Source organism: Eucyclogobius newberryi, unplaced genomic scaffold (assembly GCF_026437365.1).
Source record: "Eucyclogobius newberryi isolate DKJ021-1_F unplaced genomic scaffold, fEucNew1.0.hap1 SCAF_13, whole genome shotgun sequence".
Lineage (NCBI taxonomy): Eukaryota > Metazoa > Chordata > Actinopteri > Gobiiformes > Gobiidae > Eucyclogobius > Eucyclogobius newberryi.
Genome location: NW_027315757.1, coordinates 9,855,056 through 9,872,680, shown reverse-complemented (window position 1 = coordinate 9,872,680; position 17,625 = coordinate 9,855,056). Strand labels below are relative to the sequence as shown.

Sequence of the window (17,625 nt, the reverse complement as noted above, 5' to 3'; positions counted from 1 at the left end):
GAAATCTCCGGCTATTACATAACAAACCATGACCAGGATCGGACTGGAGAGAGAAACTTGAGCTGAGATGATTGGAACGGCTTTCATTTGTGCAGCGTAGACATAAGTGTCATTTGGAGGAAGAAGGTCTTTTAATCAATCTACCTTGTTCCTATAGCTCACACAAACTCACTAGCACTGCTTTATAACAACTTTTCCAGACAAAAAAGAGATGAAGCTAGGGTGCACCACCAAAGAACAACCAATCAGCTCATTCCAAAGCTTCTTCTTACAGATTTGCGATAGATAAAGTGTTTTCTTATTAAATGAAGATTGTGTAGTGGTTCTGCTTTTACAATACACACATTGAGGAGAAAAGAGTTGGGTACTTCAGTGTTAAAGGCGCTTTAAAGCTGAAGGCTAAGTTACAGGTCAGATCTGTGAAGAGGCAAGCCCACTCACAATAAGACAATTAAGTGCGAATAAGTTGAATAAGATAAGTTTAATGCCCTACTGTGGAACATTCCAGGCAGAGTCAAAATGTATCCATGTGGCAGAACCCCCACCAGAAAAGTTATTATAAGTGATTTCTGAAAATATTATAATTATTTTTTTTATAAGGGAATCACTTATGGTAATTGTAAATGAAAATCCCCAATTTTACGTAAATACAACCAAGTATAACATTTTACACCATATGCTTTTCTGAATTCAGTAAGCATTTGCCCCAAAACCAGTGAGTAGCTAGTTCAAATCTTAAGATAAGATAAGATAACCTTTATTTGTCTCACAATGGGGAAATTCCAGACTTGCAACACAGAGTAAGTAAAGAAGTATAATAATAAAAACAGATAACTTATAAAAAACACTCTTGTCCAAGTGTCTCTGGACAAGACGCTCTAACTAAATATGTATTGAAAGCACATTTTTATATACCTCCTCAACATAAATGAACTTTGAACTTCTTTCTTTTTGTTCAGTTTTTTTCATGACTGTTTCTGCTGATCTGTATTCTTAGTCGACAATAACTAAGACAGGAGCGAGCACAGAGGAAGTGAGAGCCCACAGGGGACCGGCTGCTCCTCTGCGTCTGTCAAAGCAGAGAAATAAAACGCAAAACACAATCCATCCTTTAAGCGCATTCATCCTGCTCTGTCTATTCCCCTCTGCTTTATTTCACCCGCCTGCGCGGCTAAGCTGTGCAGTTATACAGCGGTGTAAAGCAGTCACCTTCACTGTGATGGAGATAAAGAGCCAACAGATGCTCACCGATATCATTTAGCCTTTTAGTGTTTGAGGAAAGATTATATGCGGGTTATAGATGACACAGTTAAAAGTTGTGAGATGTTATTGCCGGAAATGTTCTAACGTATGGTATCAAACAGATTTATCTTGCATTTATTCTATTACAGGTGTTTTATTACCATGAGAAACATTTTGTTCGTTTGTCATTTAGATTTCATTTTTTTTTATAAAGGCTCTGGTAAAACTACACTTTTAATTGCCTTTCTAAAGCATGAACAAAGACTGAATTCATAATGAAAAATGAAGAATGAAGCATGATTCAGGCTTATTAACTACTTATTTAATACCTCCTAATCTTAATATAGTCATTTGGTAGTTACAAAGCCTGAATCATTCTTAATATACCATTTGGTCATAATAAATGAAGTCTTTGTTCATGTTTTATTAAGGCCAATCGAGCTGTAGTTTTTATAAAGTGGTACCAATGCTCTTAAAGACATTGTATAACAAGTATTGCTCATTTAATTAGCCGCTGATTCATTTGTATGAGCATACTTCAATGCTCGGTCAAATTGAATGAGCAACACTCAACACTTTGTACAAACCACTACAACCATGACTCACTTCCCACGTCCGAAAACTCATGAGATATCAGCTGTTTCCTACGAAAATAAATGCTTTTAGGAAGTCCTATTGTTACACACAATTTGTTTTCCAGCAAACTTCCTTTTCAGATAGTACACGCCACCGGGAGTCGGTTTCCTCCGCACTGAAGCCCATGAGTCCAACGCAGTTCAGTGGGAGCCTGGAAAGGCCTTTAATACACATTTCTATAGTCTGTGTGACCTTCACCTACGCACAAGAAAGGCCACAGGAAGTCCGACTGAAGGGCAGAACGTGTGGGCTAAAAAGAATGACTTGGACTCGTGTGTGAACTTTTGTGTATGGTTTTGAAATAGTTTTGAAAAAGTGGAATGGATTTTCAGCAGGTGTTGAATGAGCTCCACGGGACACTATTCTGCAGCTTAGATCTTTAGAAACGTGCGCTGTAATAGTTTTTTTAATTGTTCTTAGCAATAATAATCACGCTTTATATTTTGTGAGTCTTGCTTGTCACCAGTACATTGCAAACCATTCAGGAGCAGCAGGCGTTTGATAAAATAGTAGCTGCAAACATCAGATTAGGTTGAAGTGACGAATATGTGAGAGCTGTAACTTTAAGAATGAGTCCAGTGATTGTGAATAGACTTTAAAAACACAGAGGAGCACTTCTAGATTATAAACATGTCAGGCTTCTCAAACAAATGCAACATAAATCAACCCATGGCAATGCATAGTATTGGAACTTTACTGCATGCACTGGATGCTAGGAGGAAGCAAGGAAGACTTTCTATTTTTGCAAAAGGGTGAGTCATTTCACGAACATTATCATAAAAAGCGCAGCGAGACCAACACTATCACTAAAATATTCCGACTGCAGGTTGTGTCTTTTAAACCATAGAAAATCACAGGCAGACAGACCGTGACTCGAGTGCATTGGCTGCTGAGTCAAAGGGAACTGTGAAAGCCCAACTAAGCAAAATGGATTTCTCAACTCGTTCCATGAAAGTCCAGGATGGCAACACTTTTCTTCACTTTCCCCCAAATAATCTCCTAAATAACCCATTGGGGCCGTTTTACAGGAGTGCAGACTTCTTCTTTTTTTAATGATCACCTTTCAAAAACGATCCCAAGTGATTCAGCGGGCCTCGCTTTTTCACTTCCAATTAGGTCTGGCACTCTTCGAACAGTTTGTCTCATTAAAATTGACCACTGCCTAAAAGTAGATCACCATCTTTCTAACCTTTTCAAAAAAACACATTTTGAGTGTACTGGTTTTATCAGAAAGGCCAAGCTACATTTCTATTAAAAGTACTACTCAAGTAAAACTCATTTAAACAGAACATTGCGAATAAATTCAATATTTGACTAGTCTTGACATACACCCTAACTATGGTGTACAAAATTAAGAATCTGCTGACTTTTTCATAACCTAAATGTATTCATAAAGCCAAGTAACAATTAAAAAAGGGTGCAGTTACTGATTTTATATCATGCAATGTCAGCAACAAAGAGCAAAATATGTAGAAAAATCTTATTGTACCTGTAATTTAGACCTCTGCAAACACGTTTTGAAATTCATGGGGTTCTTGTATTATTTAAACAGTTCACATTTCAGTCTTCTCACACTTTAATGCTCCTGGAGTTGTTTGGAATTTGCACTTTAAACAGAATCGTGCGGCTCTAGAAGGGAGGGTGGGATTGCGCAGCTTGTCTGAAAAAGCGAGATCAAGTGCATTTAAACTTAATGAAAAGGCTTGAAAGGTGAGGAGGAAGGTCGAGAGGCAAAGCTGTGATTGGCCGGGACTTGTTAAATTCAGGCTTCAGCTTTATCTGTTCCCAAAGTCAGTCCCATTTGGCGCCGGGGTTATGTCAGGAACTGGACTGGAGCTAAGACTGTCAAGACGTCACACCCACCACGGACCGCTCGCACACAACAAACACCTGACCCAGTTCTGCAGACATCCGTCCAACAGGCAGGGAGACAAGGCACGCTGAGCCAACAGGAAAATCAGAAATCTCCATCCTCTTCTTGGCAAATGTATGTATTTAGCACAAGCCACGCCGTTTCCCCATCCAAATGTACCCAACCTACTTCCCTTTGCCATGGTTAATGTTCCCAGTGGCCAGGAACGAGAATTAGAGAGGGTCTGTTTGAAAATCCTGTGCGAGACCGTGCACCAGGAAAAGTTTTAAGCGTTTCGTTTTGGGATGTATTCTGAAAAAAAATTAAAAGTTGAACATTTTGACTTTTTTATAGGAGGTATAATCAGTGAAAAACATTAACACACCATGTAAAAATTAAATGTGACTTGACTACCGACTGGTGTGATCAAATATACATATATTCAGTATGCGTTTTTGCAACACTGTATGGAAATCGCACATTACCTCATTAGCAGTGATGGGAAATACATTGAAAATATGTTACAGAATACTGAATACCTGCAATAAAATGTATTTGTAACAGATTCCGTTACTTGGTCTAATCAGATTACAGTATTCTGAATACATACTTTCATTATATTATAGTCTATAAACACGACATAAGACTTAAACTGCTTTTTTGCTCTTTTTGTTTCACCGTTTGTTACGCATTTATGTCTAAGATAAGAGAACCTTGATCATAACATAATGTTCAACTTTTGTCTCACTGTAATGGTTATGATCATGCAAAGTGTGCGTGCAGTGGTTTTACAGAGGATTGTTGTTTGAAATCCTTTTTGTTTCCTTTATAATACTTATTCATCATTGTTTTTTTATGTGTGATTTGTTCATTATCTGCATTGTGTGCCATGTCATTCTCAGCTGTAGTTTTTTTTTACCATTACGGCTGCCACCAGAGCACTATATTGGATTTAGTTCACTTTTCCTGGCATTACAAATCTCAATCAGCCCCAGCAATTGTTTAACTTCCAAGCCTCACAACAGCTGTACAGACCCCCGCATGAACATAATCAATTGGCCGCCGTTAGCTTCTCTACATGCAGCAGCGTGCTAGCCAGGATTAGCCAACATTGTGCCACAGGCTTGCCAACTTTCCCCCTCCTTCTTTCTTTTATCCCTCTCTCCTCCCTTAAATTCCACACTGTACTTACTCCATCGGCACACACAGCCTACATTTATTAATGAAGAGAAACAAGGCCGCCAGGAAACACGACTGGAGACGTGTTCATCTGCGCGTACAGTGAGCGTATGGAGGGGCCATGCTAATTGAAATAGATTGCATTAGATGAGGAGGCATCAAAGTTTAATGGTCCCAGGGGATAACAACAGGGGATACAGAAAGGGCAAGGAGAACATGGTAGTAAATGAAAGTAATGGAAGGATCAAAGTGATGTGGGTAAAAAGGTGCAAGTGTTTGTAAAAATGCATTCAAAATGAATGTAAGGTAATTTAAAACCCCTCACAGCAAGTTTGGATTCCTGGTTCAAGGGGTGCAGCTTTTCCGTGGGGCGTTAGCAGATCTGGGGGGGGGGCTTTTCTGGGCACTCTGGTTTACCCCATCAACCCAAAACATCCTTAAACCTCCAGCTAAGTACTTTTGACCATGATCCCAGTCCAAAATAAAACAAATAAGTCTCACTGGAAGGATATGTAAGGATATGCCAAATGCAAATGTGTTTTACTACTTTTTTCTCACTTGTGAATGAAGGAACAGATAAATAAAGATATTTCCTGTATGTAGAAACAGTATTTATAATTAGGTAGTAAGAAAAATATATGATTCTCCCATTTTGTTCGATGGTTTGATATGGCATAGTTACACATTTTGCCAAAAATATTTGTATTAATTAATTATTTGTATTTTATGTTTCTGAATGTTATTCAACAGTCTGCATTTGAAGCTAACACAATATTTATTATATACTTGTTTTCACTGTCTCGATAATATTGAGAGTAGACCACATGCCATTACCACTGGATAGAGTCATGAGCAGGCTAACTATGAATTAGTTTTCTTCAATAAACAAAACATTTGGATCACAAAAAAGAAAGAAATGGCTATATCATTGTGAAAAAAATGCATAAAAGTAATGTGTGTGTGTTATTATCGTACCTGACAGACATAGAAAATTCCCCAGGCGCACTTTCGCTTTCCCGGACCAAAAAGGCTCCGCATTCCCTGTGTCTGAGCCGGCTTTCTGCTACTCCTCGAGATATCCGCCCGGCAAACCAGCTGGGGGTGCAGGAGAGAAGAAGTGAGAACGTGCTGCTGAGGTGTAGATAAAGTTCAAAATGCACACATGCTGACAAAAACAAAACAATAAAGGAAATCATATGTAAATTAGCTCTGTTCTGTATACATTCATTCATATTGCTTTGGATAATTAGACTTGCTACAGCAGAGAAGTGTGTTTGTTTGGCTGGTCTCTCCGAACAAGGCCGTGTTTTTAATGAACCGACTGTGTAACAACTTGGCAGACATTTTGAAAGGCTGTATTTCCTTATGGTTAACAGAGACGTCACATGAGCATTGTTATATATATTTTTTTAAATACTGTGAACACATGTGAATCAGCTCATCAACTTTCTAATTAAAGTGAATATTTTTCTGAACACTTGATGGAGTCATGAGCAGCTGAACTTACCAATATACATACCCTAACCCTAACCCATAAATAAAAGTCTATTAATTTGGTTGTACATACGGTATTCTGGTGTCAAGTACTCGGTAAAGAGTGGCACAACGGGTTAATCATTTGCCCATTTACCCCTAACGCTTGTTGTTTCAAACCTTTGTTGTGTCCCCGAGCAAGACACTTCCCCTCCCATATTAGCCAGTAATTATTTATTTATCTAACTGCTATTTTCCCCCAATTTATTATCTCTCAATTATCTAATAGACTAAAGTATTTATTATCTCTCAATTATCTAATAGACTAAAGTATGTTGGACATGTGCAAAAGTCTCATCCCAGAAGAGCAGACACACACAGACCATCTCCCTGTGGACTCCAACAACCTCAAATGAACTATGGACAGGGCGACCACCCATCCCCATTACTTTCTATTACCACACGATGAAGACTATAATATTGCGTTGCCAAAGTGCTGTTTATCACAATGGGGGGGGAGTAGGACCCAGCTGGTGTAAATGAGCATCTGAGCGAGACGCGGGACGCACCAGCTAAAATCACACAACCCCACATAGACACACATGGCTGTATTGTCTGGCGTTACGTAAGCCAGTGAGTGTGCGTCCCTATGGGGGAGGCAGCCTTATGCCAGAGTGCAGATGTCCAGAGCCTAACAAACTAAAGATCCCTCAAGCGCTAAGGACAAGCTGTTTACATGGATCAGCGACGTAGGTGTGAAACCATTTTCTACACAATGAAACCCCATGGGGACAGGATATTTGCAGCGATATCTTATAATTGTTGTAAAAAACCTCCATAAAGATGCATTAGCAAAATCAGTGTCATCAAAAATCACCACCAGTTTGTCTCTGTACAAGTACTAGTATTTTGTCAGTAATGTTCCGTAGTGTAGCATTAAACATTTCCATCAAGCGGTTATATCACATGAAGGGGTTTTTATTATAAGAAGCTCTGGAGCTCATTTATAAAACGCAACACAACTTTAACAATATTACAAAACAAAAATCTGATCAAAACCACTACATGAGACATGAAAAGGAGCAGGATGAAGACTTATTGGAACATGGAAATCTTATTAAAAGTAAGCAGACAAAACAGAAACAGCCTCAAACTCACAAATTGTCATTTCTCTGCGCTCAGATCACCTTTGGCTTCACCTCTGAAAGCTCCGGTGCATAAAGTTCAGCATTTCTGGACCAAACCACTCATTTTAGATCAAGCTGTCTTTTTATAAATCCCAAACTTAACGGGGAAACGCTACGTACCTAGCATTTTTGTACATCCTTTATAAATGAGATTAATATTGGGCTAACTGAATATTCTTTACATTGTGAGGATTGAGTAAAAGCCCTCCAAATGTCTTCATATATTTCTTCATATTGGCTGCACTGACACAAAGGAAAAGATTGCGGCCTATAGTTGTATTGAAAAGGTTCCTGATTGACGTTCCTTTGTTGTTCTGTCATTTGGTCCATGTGTTGTCGTTCTTCGCAGAGCTGCACACGTGCTTCCATAGGGGCTCAATGGTACTAGCAAAACCTTTTCTTAGTGACTAGAACAAGCTGCAAAACTTTGACCTCATTTTCTTGACTGTTTTCCAACTAATGTGCCTTGGGAGCCTCAGTCACATGTCTATTTTGTCTGTTTCTGTTAACTCTCTAACTGACTTGGTGGTCATGTGATTATGGCATGGTACGTACAGATCTGTTTGCATACAAAAAGCAGCATAAATGAGTCTTTAGCATGTATGAATGTGGTGTAATGTGGTGTAATGTGGTGTGTGTAGTGGTGGTTGAAGAGGCAGCTGGTAGTTTGGCAGCCACTTTGTCCCATGGCAGCCTTGTTTTCAGAAGTTAAGTTTGGGGAATGACTTGATTTGTGTATCCAAAAACGTGCTACTGATAGGTTTCAACTTCCTGTTATAGCCGACAATTGAAGATGTTTGTATTTTGTTTTAAATTGTTAAGTACTCTGGCAATTAGGCTTATTATTCATAACCCGTTGGATAGAACCCCAATGCCTTATGATATTCCAAATTGTGGATATTTCCTCGCCTGACCCGCCAATCCGCCCACATTCTGTTCGAATGGTTAAGGGTCTGGAATTGGAGTCAGAGCCAATGAAATCGTCTGTAATCCATTTACCCATCCAATCCCAGTCGGAGATTTTAATGCGTCACACTGAAGATACGGAAGTAGCGCTTTCCACCCCCGTTCCAAAACATTCAAGATGGCGGACCCGGCTCGTGACCGAGTGTTTACTTGTTTACTCGCTTTGGTTTGAACAATCAGGAAAGTCCGCTCTACTCGCCGTGATGAACGTGCGTTAGATGCGGTTATACGAAGGGCGTCATCACGATTCAGGAGACATTTTCTGCGTTCGGGGACGGATAACGCGGAACACGCCTTGTTGACACGGGCTACGTAATATCCGGTTAAGCGTGTCGCGTTTTTTGCGTCACTTCTGGGTTTATGTGATTGGTTCTGTCTCTGCTCTAAACTCCGCCCTAGAAATTGAAACGCAGCGGTCGAGCCCCAGACCCACACACAGTTTTGATAAGTAGTCTGCCAAAACGTGTTGGGAATGATATGATCAGGCAAGATATCCCCCGCACTTATACTAAATCGACACCTCTTTACTTACGCATGCGGCCGTAGATTGATGTAGTTTTTCGGCACAAAACCCTTCCGGTTGTGGAGCTCGGCGGTGTACCAATTTGGGTCGTCCTCCATGTTGGTGATCTGGAGGAGAGAGAATGAACCATTGAAACGTAATATGCCTCCTAATGACATAGACACAGACCATCACCATTCATCGAGCAAAAGGCCACGCTCAGACTCTAGATCCATCTCCGCACCGAGCTGCTCATCTTCCATTATCCGCTAGACTGGTTTTCATCTCTCCTTCTGCGCACGGCGGTCCCCAAGTCAGAGAGATTTCAACAAGCAGAGGATTACTGCCAAGTTGGAAAGGCCACATAAAGTCCTCCGTGATTACGCACGCAATTGCCAGCAAATCCGATGACGCCGGGTCCACATTAACCCAGATAGCTCTTCCAAATGTCACTATTGAATGTTGCTAACAAAAGAAAACACGATTATAGCTGAAATATTTCCGAGATCTTAAGATGTATGGTCTGGAGTACCTAGCTGGAGGATTGTTTAAGTTAACACATGTTTGGGAATGTAACTGGGGACCCTCTTGCTGTGAGGTTAACAATGTTGCTGCTATGTCACCTAATTGTGATAATCCGAAACACTATACAAATATTACACTTGCTTTATTATAGCTAGTTACTAATTGGTCAACAATTGGCTGCTGGAACTAGATGTTACTATAGGTTATCTTGGCATTATACTTTTATTTACCGGTATACCTCACTGCATTCATCCTACCTGCTTATTGTAGTATTGCAAGCACATGTATCATCTTTTTTTCCATTTTATCATTTATATGTGTATTATTTTTCTCCTTTATCCAACAGATTTTGGATTCTGTGACAGGGCATTACCTTTAACCTTCATAAGCAGGTATATTTAGTAGTATTTAGCATTTTACGTATATTTTGTATTCAGACTACCAGTGACTGCCAGTCAAAAATTGTAAAAGCTTGTTCATTCCTCTCTGGCAATTTAAACACCATTTTAATCCATTTTAATTCACTTAATACCTTAATAATCTCTGTAATTTTGCTTGTAAAAGATATTATATTTTGAGTGTTTTACGACTTTGCTTAAACATATCATCTATCAAACAAGTGGTAGTCTAACTGCTGCTAGTGAAGTATAACGACACTTCTCGCCAATCTCGTGGATGTCTGTTTGACAAAAGTACTTCCATTACTATCTTCATTTCACGCACCATCTGTTTTTGCTCTGCGCCGTATTAATATATGGCTATGAAGAATGCGGTCCATCCATCGTTGCTCTGCATAATATGGGCTAGGTCAATGGCAACTGAAAGTAATGAAAGAAGTGCAACATTTTTTGCGCCGATACACAAAGTTTGGAAACTTTGACAAAGATTCTAACTTCTGCAAAATATTAAGGCAAATGTCATTGTTTTGATTTCCCCATTGTCAAAAAGTAATAGCTTTGTAGTTTAACTTTGTCTAAGGGTTTATACAGTTCTTTGCATAGTTGACCTCTCGACCTTCCTGGGTGAAAGTGCCAACGTTTTTCCATTCAGAAAATGTCATACCACACCTTACTCCATTTCTTTGGTGTGCATCATCTCTTGTGTTTTACCTGTTCAGTCTTGTGCAGACATCGTGTGAATGAAATGGACATGAATGATTTCTACACCGTTTAGTCATCATCAAGAAAAGTTCCAAAGAACACAATGGAGGTTTCTTGTTACTTGTGTGAGTGCTGTGGCTCTACTGTGATTCCATACTATGCATTTTCACAGCATAGCATGGTATTTTCGGTAGTTTGAATTCAAACATCCTTTAAGTAAGAAGTAAACACCAACAAGACTTAGTTAGACAGTAAAAAACAATTAATGTTGTTACAATTGACAGGACACAACACAAAATTGCCCACTACGCAGATGACATTCTATTATATTTGACCAAATCCAAAAATTCCATTCCTGACATGATGCATTTCCTTCATAATATACGTCTAATGTCTGTATACAAACTGAATGTACAAAAAACAGAAATCCTATCGACCTCTGGCAACCTCCCTTGACTTTTAGAATGATCTATCCATTTAAAGTGCAAAGGAATCTCTTTAGATATTGAGGTGTTTTCATCCATAAAGATTTATCAACAATCTACACCCCTCTTTTATCCCTCTTATCCTATACTAGGATCAAAGTCAAAGGATTGAAACTATAACAATTCATGTTTTGCCCAGATTCCTCTACCTATTCCAGACCTTTTCTTTATTGTTCTATGTTTTAAAAAATCCATCCATGGAAGGACAGGGCCATTTGTGTTAAACATCTATCTCGATCTTGTGTTTGAGTAGAATTAGTCCCAGAAGGGAGCGCTGCGATAATTGTAGCGTACTGATTTCTTATGGAGGAGCTCAACAGTCTGGCCCACTTCAAATCCTACTGTGGTCCTGAAAGTATATTTTCCATAACATTTTCACTTAGACCTATACATTTTTGGTAAATATTCAACGTTTAAAGGCACAATGGAAGCTAATCAACTATGTAGTAATGAATGCCCTTAACACGGTTGATTTAGTTAAAACACATTTAAAACATCAATTAGATTTAAATTTAGATTTGATTTATTAAATACAATTAGAGGGTGTTTGCTTACCACAATGCTGATTAGCCCCGACAAGCTTTCAAACTTTTAATATAAACATTTTTCAGAAAGTCTGCTATACAAATGTATGGAAAATGTTATTCCAGAACCAAGTGGTGGGCGATCAGTGCCGAGCTCCATTATACCATTTTTCTATCAGCGCAGTATACTGTATAGATTCATTTATATTAATTTTACATTATATAATTGTGGGAAATAATCAAAACTGGTGCTAATTATCAGCCCCAACATATCTGCATAACACCATTGACCATAAAAAAACATTATATTCTTACCACGACAAAAACCCGACAACTTTTAAAAGTAGACTGCATGAGACAGCCAGAGAAAGCTATATTTAGTGTTAGCCCACGCGGTACTCGACCTCACAGAGCTTGTGCCACATGCAAAAAAAAGAGCAAAAGGACAAACGACAATAGGCATTGATCAAGTGCCGTGCGTGAATAGAAAAGAAGACAGTTGTAAAAAATGATTTGAAATTGAAATTGAAAAGCGCTGGAGTGCGATGAGCAGTTGTGCGCCTTGTGAAGCCCAGGTTGTATGTTTCTACATGGATGCTAATGTAAGGAATAATTTATCAGCACCAGTGTTTGACCTGTGGACCCAAGATAGGAAGGAACTGAAAGGCAGGAAACGTGTGTGAAATACATAGAATATCTGGGGTATAAGTAGACTCGCAATTATCAGCTGGGTGAGTCATAGGAAACTGAGGTATACCTCGTTAGATTGCAGAGTTTTACATCAGTCTACGAAACAGATGAGAAAAACAATGTGTAGATTGTGGATTCGAATAACAAATACCTGTTTTATAAAGCACTACACATAAAGAAAAGCTACAGTATGCGTGCAGATGAATACAATTACATTATTAAAGTTGTAACTTCGCTGGTGGGGGGTTTGTCACCGGCTTGTCTCCATGGAGATGTTAGTGCTGTCCCAATTGTTCCAAAGTATGTCATTAAATATATGTATCTTGCCTGTATGTATTTTGCATGTTTGAAATGGCTAAAAAAACACTCAAATTGTACGGTGTGCGATGTTTAATGCTATATTGTGGAACATTTGAGGGAGAACAATAACCCATAGCCAGTGCAGGTGGTGGACCCTCTAATGAAATATTACATACATATTGTGCCTTTAATATGTATCATCGAAGTATGCATTTAGATGGTACTTTAACATTAGAACTATGGATGCCACAATTCTGTTCCACAATTAGTTAATAGATAAAAAGATTATTAGAATATCAAGATTACTTTTATACCACCACAAATAAAGACATTTTTTCCTCTCATTTTATCAATTTAATTAACGGATGCTTTTTACCAAACTTTTAAATAAATTGTACTTTTTCCTGCAAATATCCATTGATTGACATATGTTATTACTGTTCCTGCTTTGCCAGATGGTCTTGTAGACATGCAGTCAACAATATTATTATTAATATTATCATTATGTGATGTTAAATGACTTTTGTATAATGACTCAATTTTGAACCGATTGAAAATTCATAAAACTCTCAAAAGCCATTATTTTATAGCAAAGTAGCAGTCTTAGTATTGTAGAATGGGCACATACTGGAGGCACTGGTGCGTTAAACAACAGACTGGTTTATGTCAAGGTAAGAGCTGTCATTTTATTTTTCTTATTTATTTTTCTGTCAAAAGTTGATTGACCAACTTTTGACAACCACAACAAGGATCTCGACAGCACACCACTTACAACTTAACAGCTGGGTCAGGGCTCCGTAAGAAGCTGTTCTCGTTTTATTTTCTACCAGAACAATCACCCAGCTGTGCGTGTTATTTCCACGCTATTTTTACCACGGCTCTCTCAGAAGCAAGTGTCTTTGTAGTTGTGGTTGAATAAGACAAAACCAGGAAGCGACATAAAGCCGTACGCATTTCACTTCGGCCACTTTACGATGCCAAGAGAGCAGATTGTTCCGATATTCTACTTTCCGGAGATAACGAAGACTTCATAGTGATTTATTCAAACTTATCTTAATATATAGACTTATTGTAAAGACTTGTTGTGGTCCTGTTCCAGTCTTGGTTCAGCCCTGGTCTTATAGTTCAGGTTTGACTTGGGTTTAGTCCCTGTTTAGTCCCAATTTTAGATTTGATGTGACCATTAGATGTTTATCAAAACTCAATAATTAGATCTGAATTCAGACTTAAATAGAACATCAAGATATTCAAGATATTCTCTACAAGTAAAACATCCCTGTGGAAAACAATACCTTTACTATTGTTTGAGAATTCTTGTATTTCCATATTTCCACAGCTAATATTGCAACAACTATATTTTCGCTTCGTCAGACAGAAACATGCAATATTGAAAAGTCTGTAACAGTTTTAAAATTGTAGAGATGTGATCATATCTTACCTTGAGCATGTCCCCCTTGCTGAAACTAAGTTCGTCTCCCTCCGTGGCCCGAAACGTGTAAAGTGCTACTGCTTCCATGCTTACTTCCTACACTGGACACCCCGCTAAAGCCCCCTACCACAGGGGATGGGGCTCAAATCAATCAATCACAAAAAAAAATAAAAAATTCTTCAATGAAAAGCTACGTTATTGAAATGATAGAAGAAGAACGTGTACGGGACGAAGCGGCGGATGCGGCGTGCGAGAGAGCGGAGGATGGACTGGCTGGCTGCTGCTCGGCAACGCTGCCATGAGTAATGCTGGGAGAGAGAGAGAGAGATGGAGAGAGGGGCGTGCGATGTAGAGAGAGGGAGAGAGAGAGAGTGGGAGGCACTTCCTGTGTGTGTATATTTGTCTCATGCAATCTGTGTGGCTTCTGTGGACATGTTCTTTGAGCCACCGTGAGGAGAACGTTCAATTGGCGCGGTGAACTCCATTGTTCTTGACTTGATCTCAGTGGGTTTGTTTTATGCACGGGCTAATGGGGCTAATGTTTAATCGAGCGCGGTAGGTAGAAAGCGCAATTATTTAATTTGGCACATGGCTTGATTATAGGCAATGCAACTCTCCAGACAAACAAACAAACAAACAATGTGGCTGCTCCATTTTCAAGGGGGAGGAAACGTCGCGATGTGTGTTTCGAAATCAGTTCACGTTTGACGCTAATTCAAGAATTCCAGAACATGCATGTAGAGGTTTAAACTACTTCGGTAGATTATTTTTCCCATCAAAGAACAGAGTTTTTTGGGGGGTTTGCAGATGATATTTAATTATTATTATTAATTATTACAATTCAAGGTGTTCAATGGTAGACATATGGGCACTGTACTGAAGAACAAGTGTGTAGTACAAGTACAACCCATTGCAAGCAGGTCCATATGCTGCACTTTTTTTGCTCTACCTGCACAGTATGTACGATTTAAGTCGTAAAACGTGCAGAGGTTAGTTAGAGGAAGTTTCAGGTTATAACTCTTCCCTTAGGGCAGGATTAATCTGCGTTTCTGATTCTGTGGGGATATATTGTGTAGCTCTGATATGTTTAAATTCTTTGGCTGATTTTCCCTGAAACGCCTCGCTAAAATGTATCCCAATTAAAGCTGAAGCTATTCCTGAACCGAATGGAGTACAACCAATTGGGTGAGACTCTGTAGATTTGGTCTCTGAGGTCTGATTTATGATTTCAAATCCCACCTAGATTTTGATAAATATAAGGAAGAGTAGAGCTGGTGTCTGAAGGAATGGTCTGATTGACATTATATTGGCTACTTGTTGGGTTTTGACAATCCTCTTAAAGGTGAAGCCAATTTTACACAAAAAATGAATACTGGTAAATGCACAATGGATCAGGTCTGTCCAGGTACGGAGACATGAGACAGCAACGTTTTTATTGTAGTTTTAAAACTACAATGCAATGACAACTGAACTTTCTGAGTACCATATCCTGGGAATTAGAGCTGTACACAATATATCGTGACAGACTTCTTGGCAATACGAGTATTGATGTTACAGAAATCTTGATACATTAAACAACATAAAGTCATTGTAAATTGCAGTTTTACACTTCTGAACCTACAGACGTCTGCATCAAGTCTGATGAGCGGAAAATGACACCAAATCATAGGACAGTTGTATTATGTGAACATAAAATGAATGCATTTTTTATTCTTCTTAATCAAAACCCAATTTTAGTAATTTTTTAACACCGGTTTTAAGGGATATCCATGTATCAGGACACATATCATATCCAGTTCAAAGTATCGGGATTTGTATCGTATCGTATCGTGGACCTTGTATCAGGATACTTATTGTACTGCGAGGTACTAGGCTAGTGCTAATACCCAGTCCTCTGTGAACACATACTATCATAGAGAAGGTTTTAGTCATAAGATGTGTAACCCATAGTGGAGCGACCATTCTGCTTCTTTCTTGGATTATTGGCATTTTTATCAGTCAAACCAGTTTTTGATTTGAACTTGTTCACACAGATAAATTGTTTATGTAATACATACATACATATGCCTGTACTCGTTTTAAGTACATAGCTCATATATTCGCAGAAACAATTACCAAAGACATATTTTTGAAACTCTGCAGCTCGGCATTATAAAACCATCTAATTTAGTCTTCTCTCGTCAATATTTTAAGAATGTCATGAATGAACTTGATGATCAATAGAGTTCAGCCTGAAGCCGATAAAACAGAGAGCGCTTTGGTTATTTTTGGACATCTTTGAAGAACTGCTTTTCCTAAGAGAATTACTTAATCCTATTATGTCAGTACATGATATTTTACAGATCTCTTTGAACATGTATGAACATGAACTATTAAAAGGTCAGGAGCATCACATAATAGTGTCCATTTGGATCTGCATCATTTACATAACTCTAGATGGTTTCAGGGCTGCCCTGTGTAAAGCTCCAGATGCACTCTCTGTTCATCAGAGGGTGGTAGAGTAACCCAAAAATGTCAATGTCTCAAAATAATACCAGTCAAGTAGAAGTACAAAATATAGGGCCAACAAATATCTGATTTATTATTTGAGTGCAATGTATGTAATTGGAAGGATAAAATATGAAAGACAAAAGGCACAAAATCTTGAATTTTCTAGATTGTTCCACTCATTTAATAAAGTCATAAAACATTTCATTTGTAGACAGTAAGAGTACACATTTTACTAAAGTAAGAGTACTGTTACATAAAATGTATTTAAAATGTTACTTAAGTACTACACACCTTTGTTTGTCTATGCAAATAACTTTTGTGAAAAAATTCAAGTGGATCCTAACTCCAGCCACAAGGCGCCAGGGTTGAACCATGTGCTAAATAGTTGGATTCTATGGTGGAACACAAGAAACCTGATGCTCTACAAACTAAATAGAAATCTTTACCTTTACAGGTAGAGTCAACACCTTGGTACAGGTCTGAACTCTGAAGCTTTAATTGCCCAAATCTGATGCCTGACAAGACTTAAGTAACATTAGTGGTTTAGTAGGTTTAGTAATGTTACTTGCTCCGGAAAGCCCCTGTCTGCTGATCTTATTACTCACCAATCAAAATTAACTTGTGGTCAAAGAAGAGGAAGTAAACATGAGGAAACTGAATGACTTAGCAATTCAGTGTTATCACACTAGTGGATTTCAACAATCCAAATTACATGTAGGTTTCTGTTATTGAGTTAATGGAGCCATAGTCCTGGTTCGGTCCAGGATTTAAGGTTGGGAGAGCTGGGTTCAGTTGGGAGTTTCCGTGTGATTTTAAAAGGCAAAGAAAAACAGTCTTTTAGAAACTGTCTGTGTTTTTAAATGCAAACTCTGTTTTAATATTTCTGAAATGTCTTATTAGTGGAAAGGTTTTCATGTGTGCAGTTGTGTCTTTCCCTTTGCCCCAGGTCCCCCTTGTAAAAAAGGTTTTGATCTTAATGGGTTTCTTAACCGGTTAATCAAAGGTTTATGAATAAATAACCAAGGGAGTTGTCTTAGTTTTTTAC

The 17,625-nt window shown here is 38.5% G+C and overlaps 1 protein-coding gene across 1 annotated transcript in view; it reads right to left on the bottom strand.

Moving 5' to 3' along the window:
* grapa (GRB2 related adaptor protein a) overlaps window positions 1-14,371 on the bottom strand; it is a 36,942-nt gene extending 22,571 nt beyond the window's left edge. Inside the window, exons 1-3 of the mRNA XM_072442511.1 lie at window positions 14,100-14,371; window positions 9,068-9,165; window positions 5,885-6,004 (exon numbers count right to left, since the gene is read on the bottom strand). Coding sequence (XP_072298612.1) covers window positions 5,885-6,004; window positions 9,068-9,165; window positions 14,100-14,177 — 296 coding nt within the window. The 5' untranslated portion in view covers window positions 14,178-14,371. The remainder of the gene's footprint in view (window positions 1-5,884; window positions 6,005-9,067; window positions 9,166-14,099) is intronic.
* Between the last annotated feature and the right edge of the window lie 3,254 nt (window positions 14,372-17,625).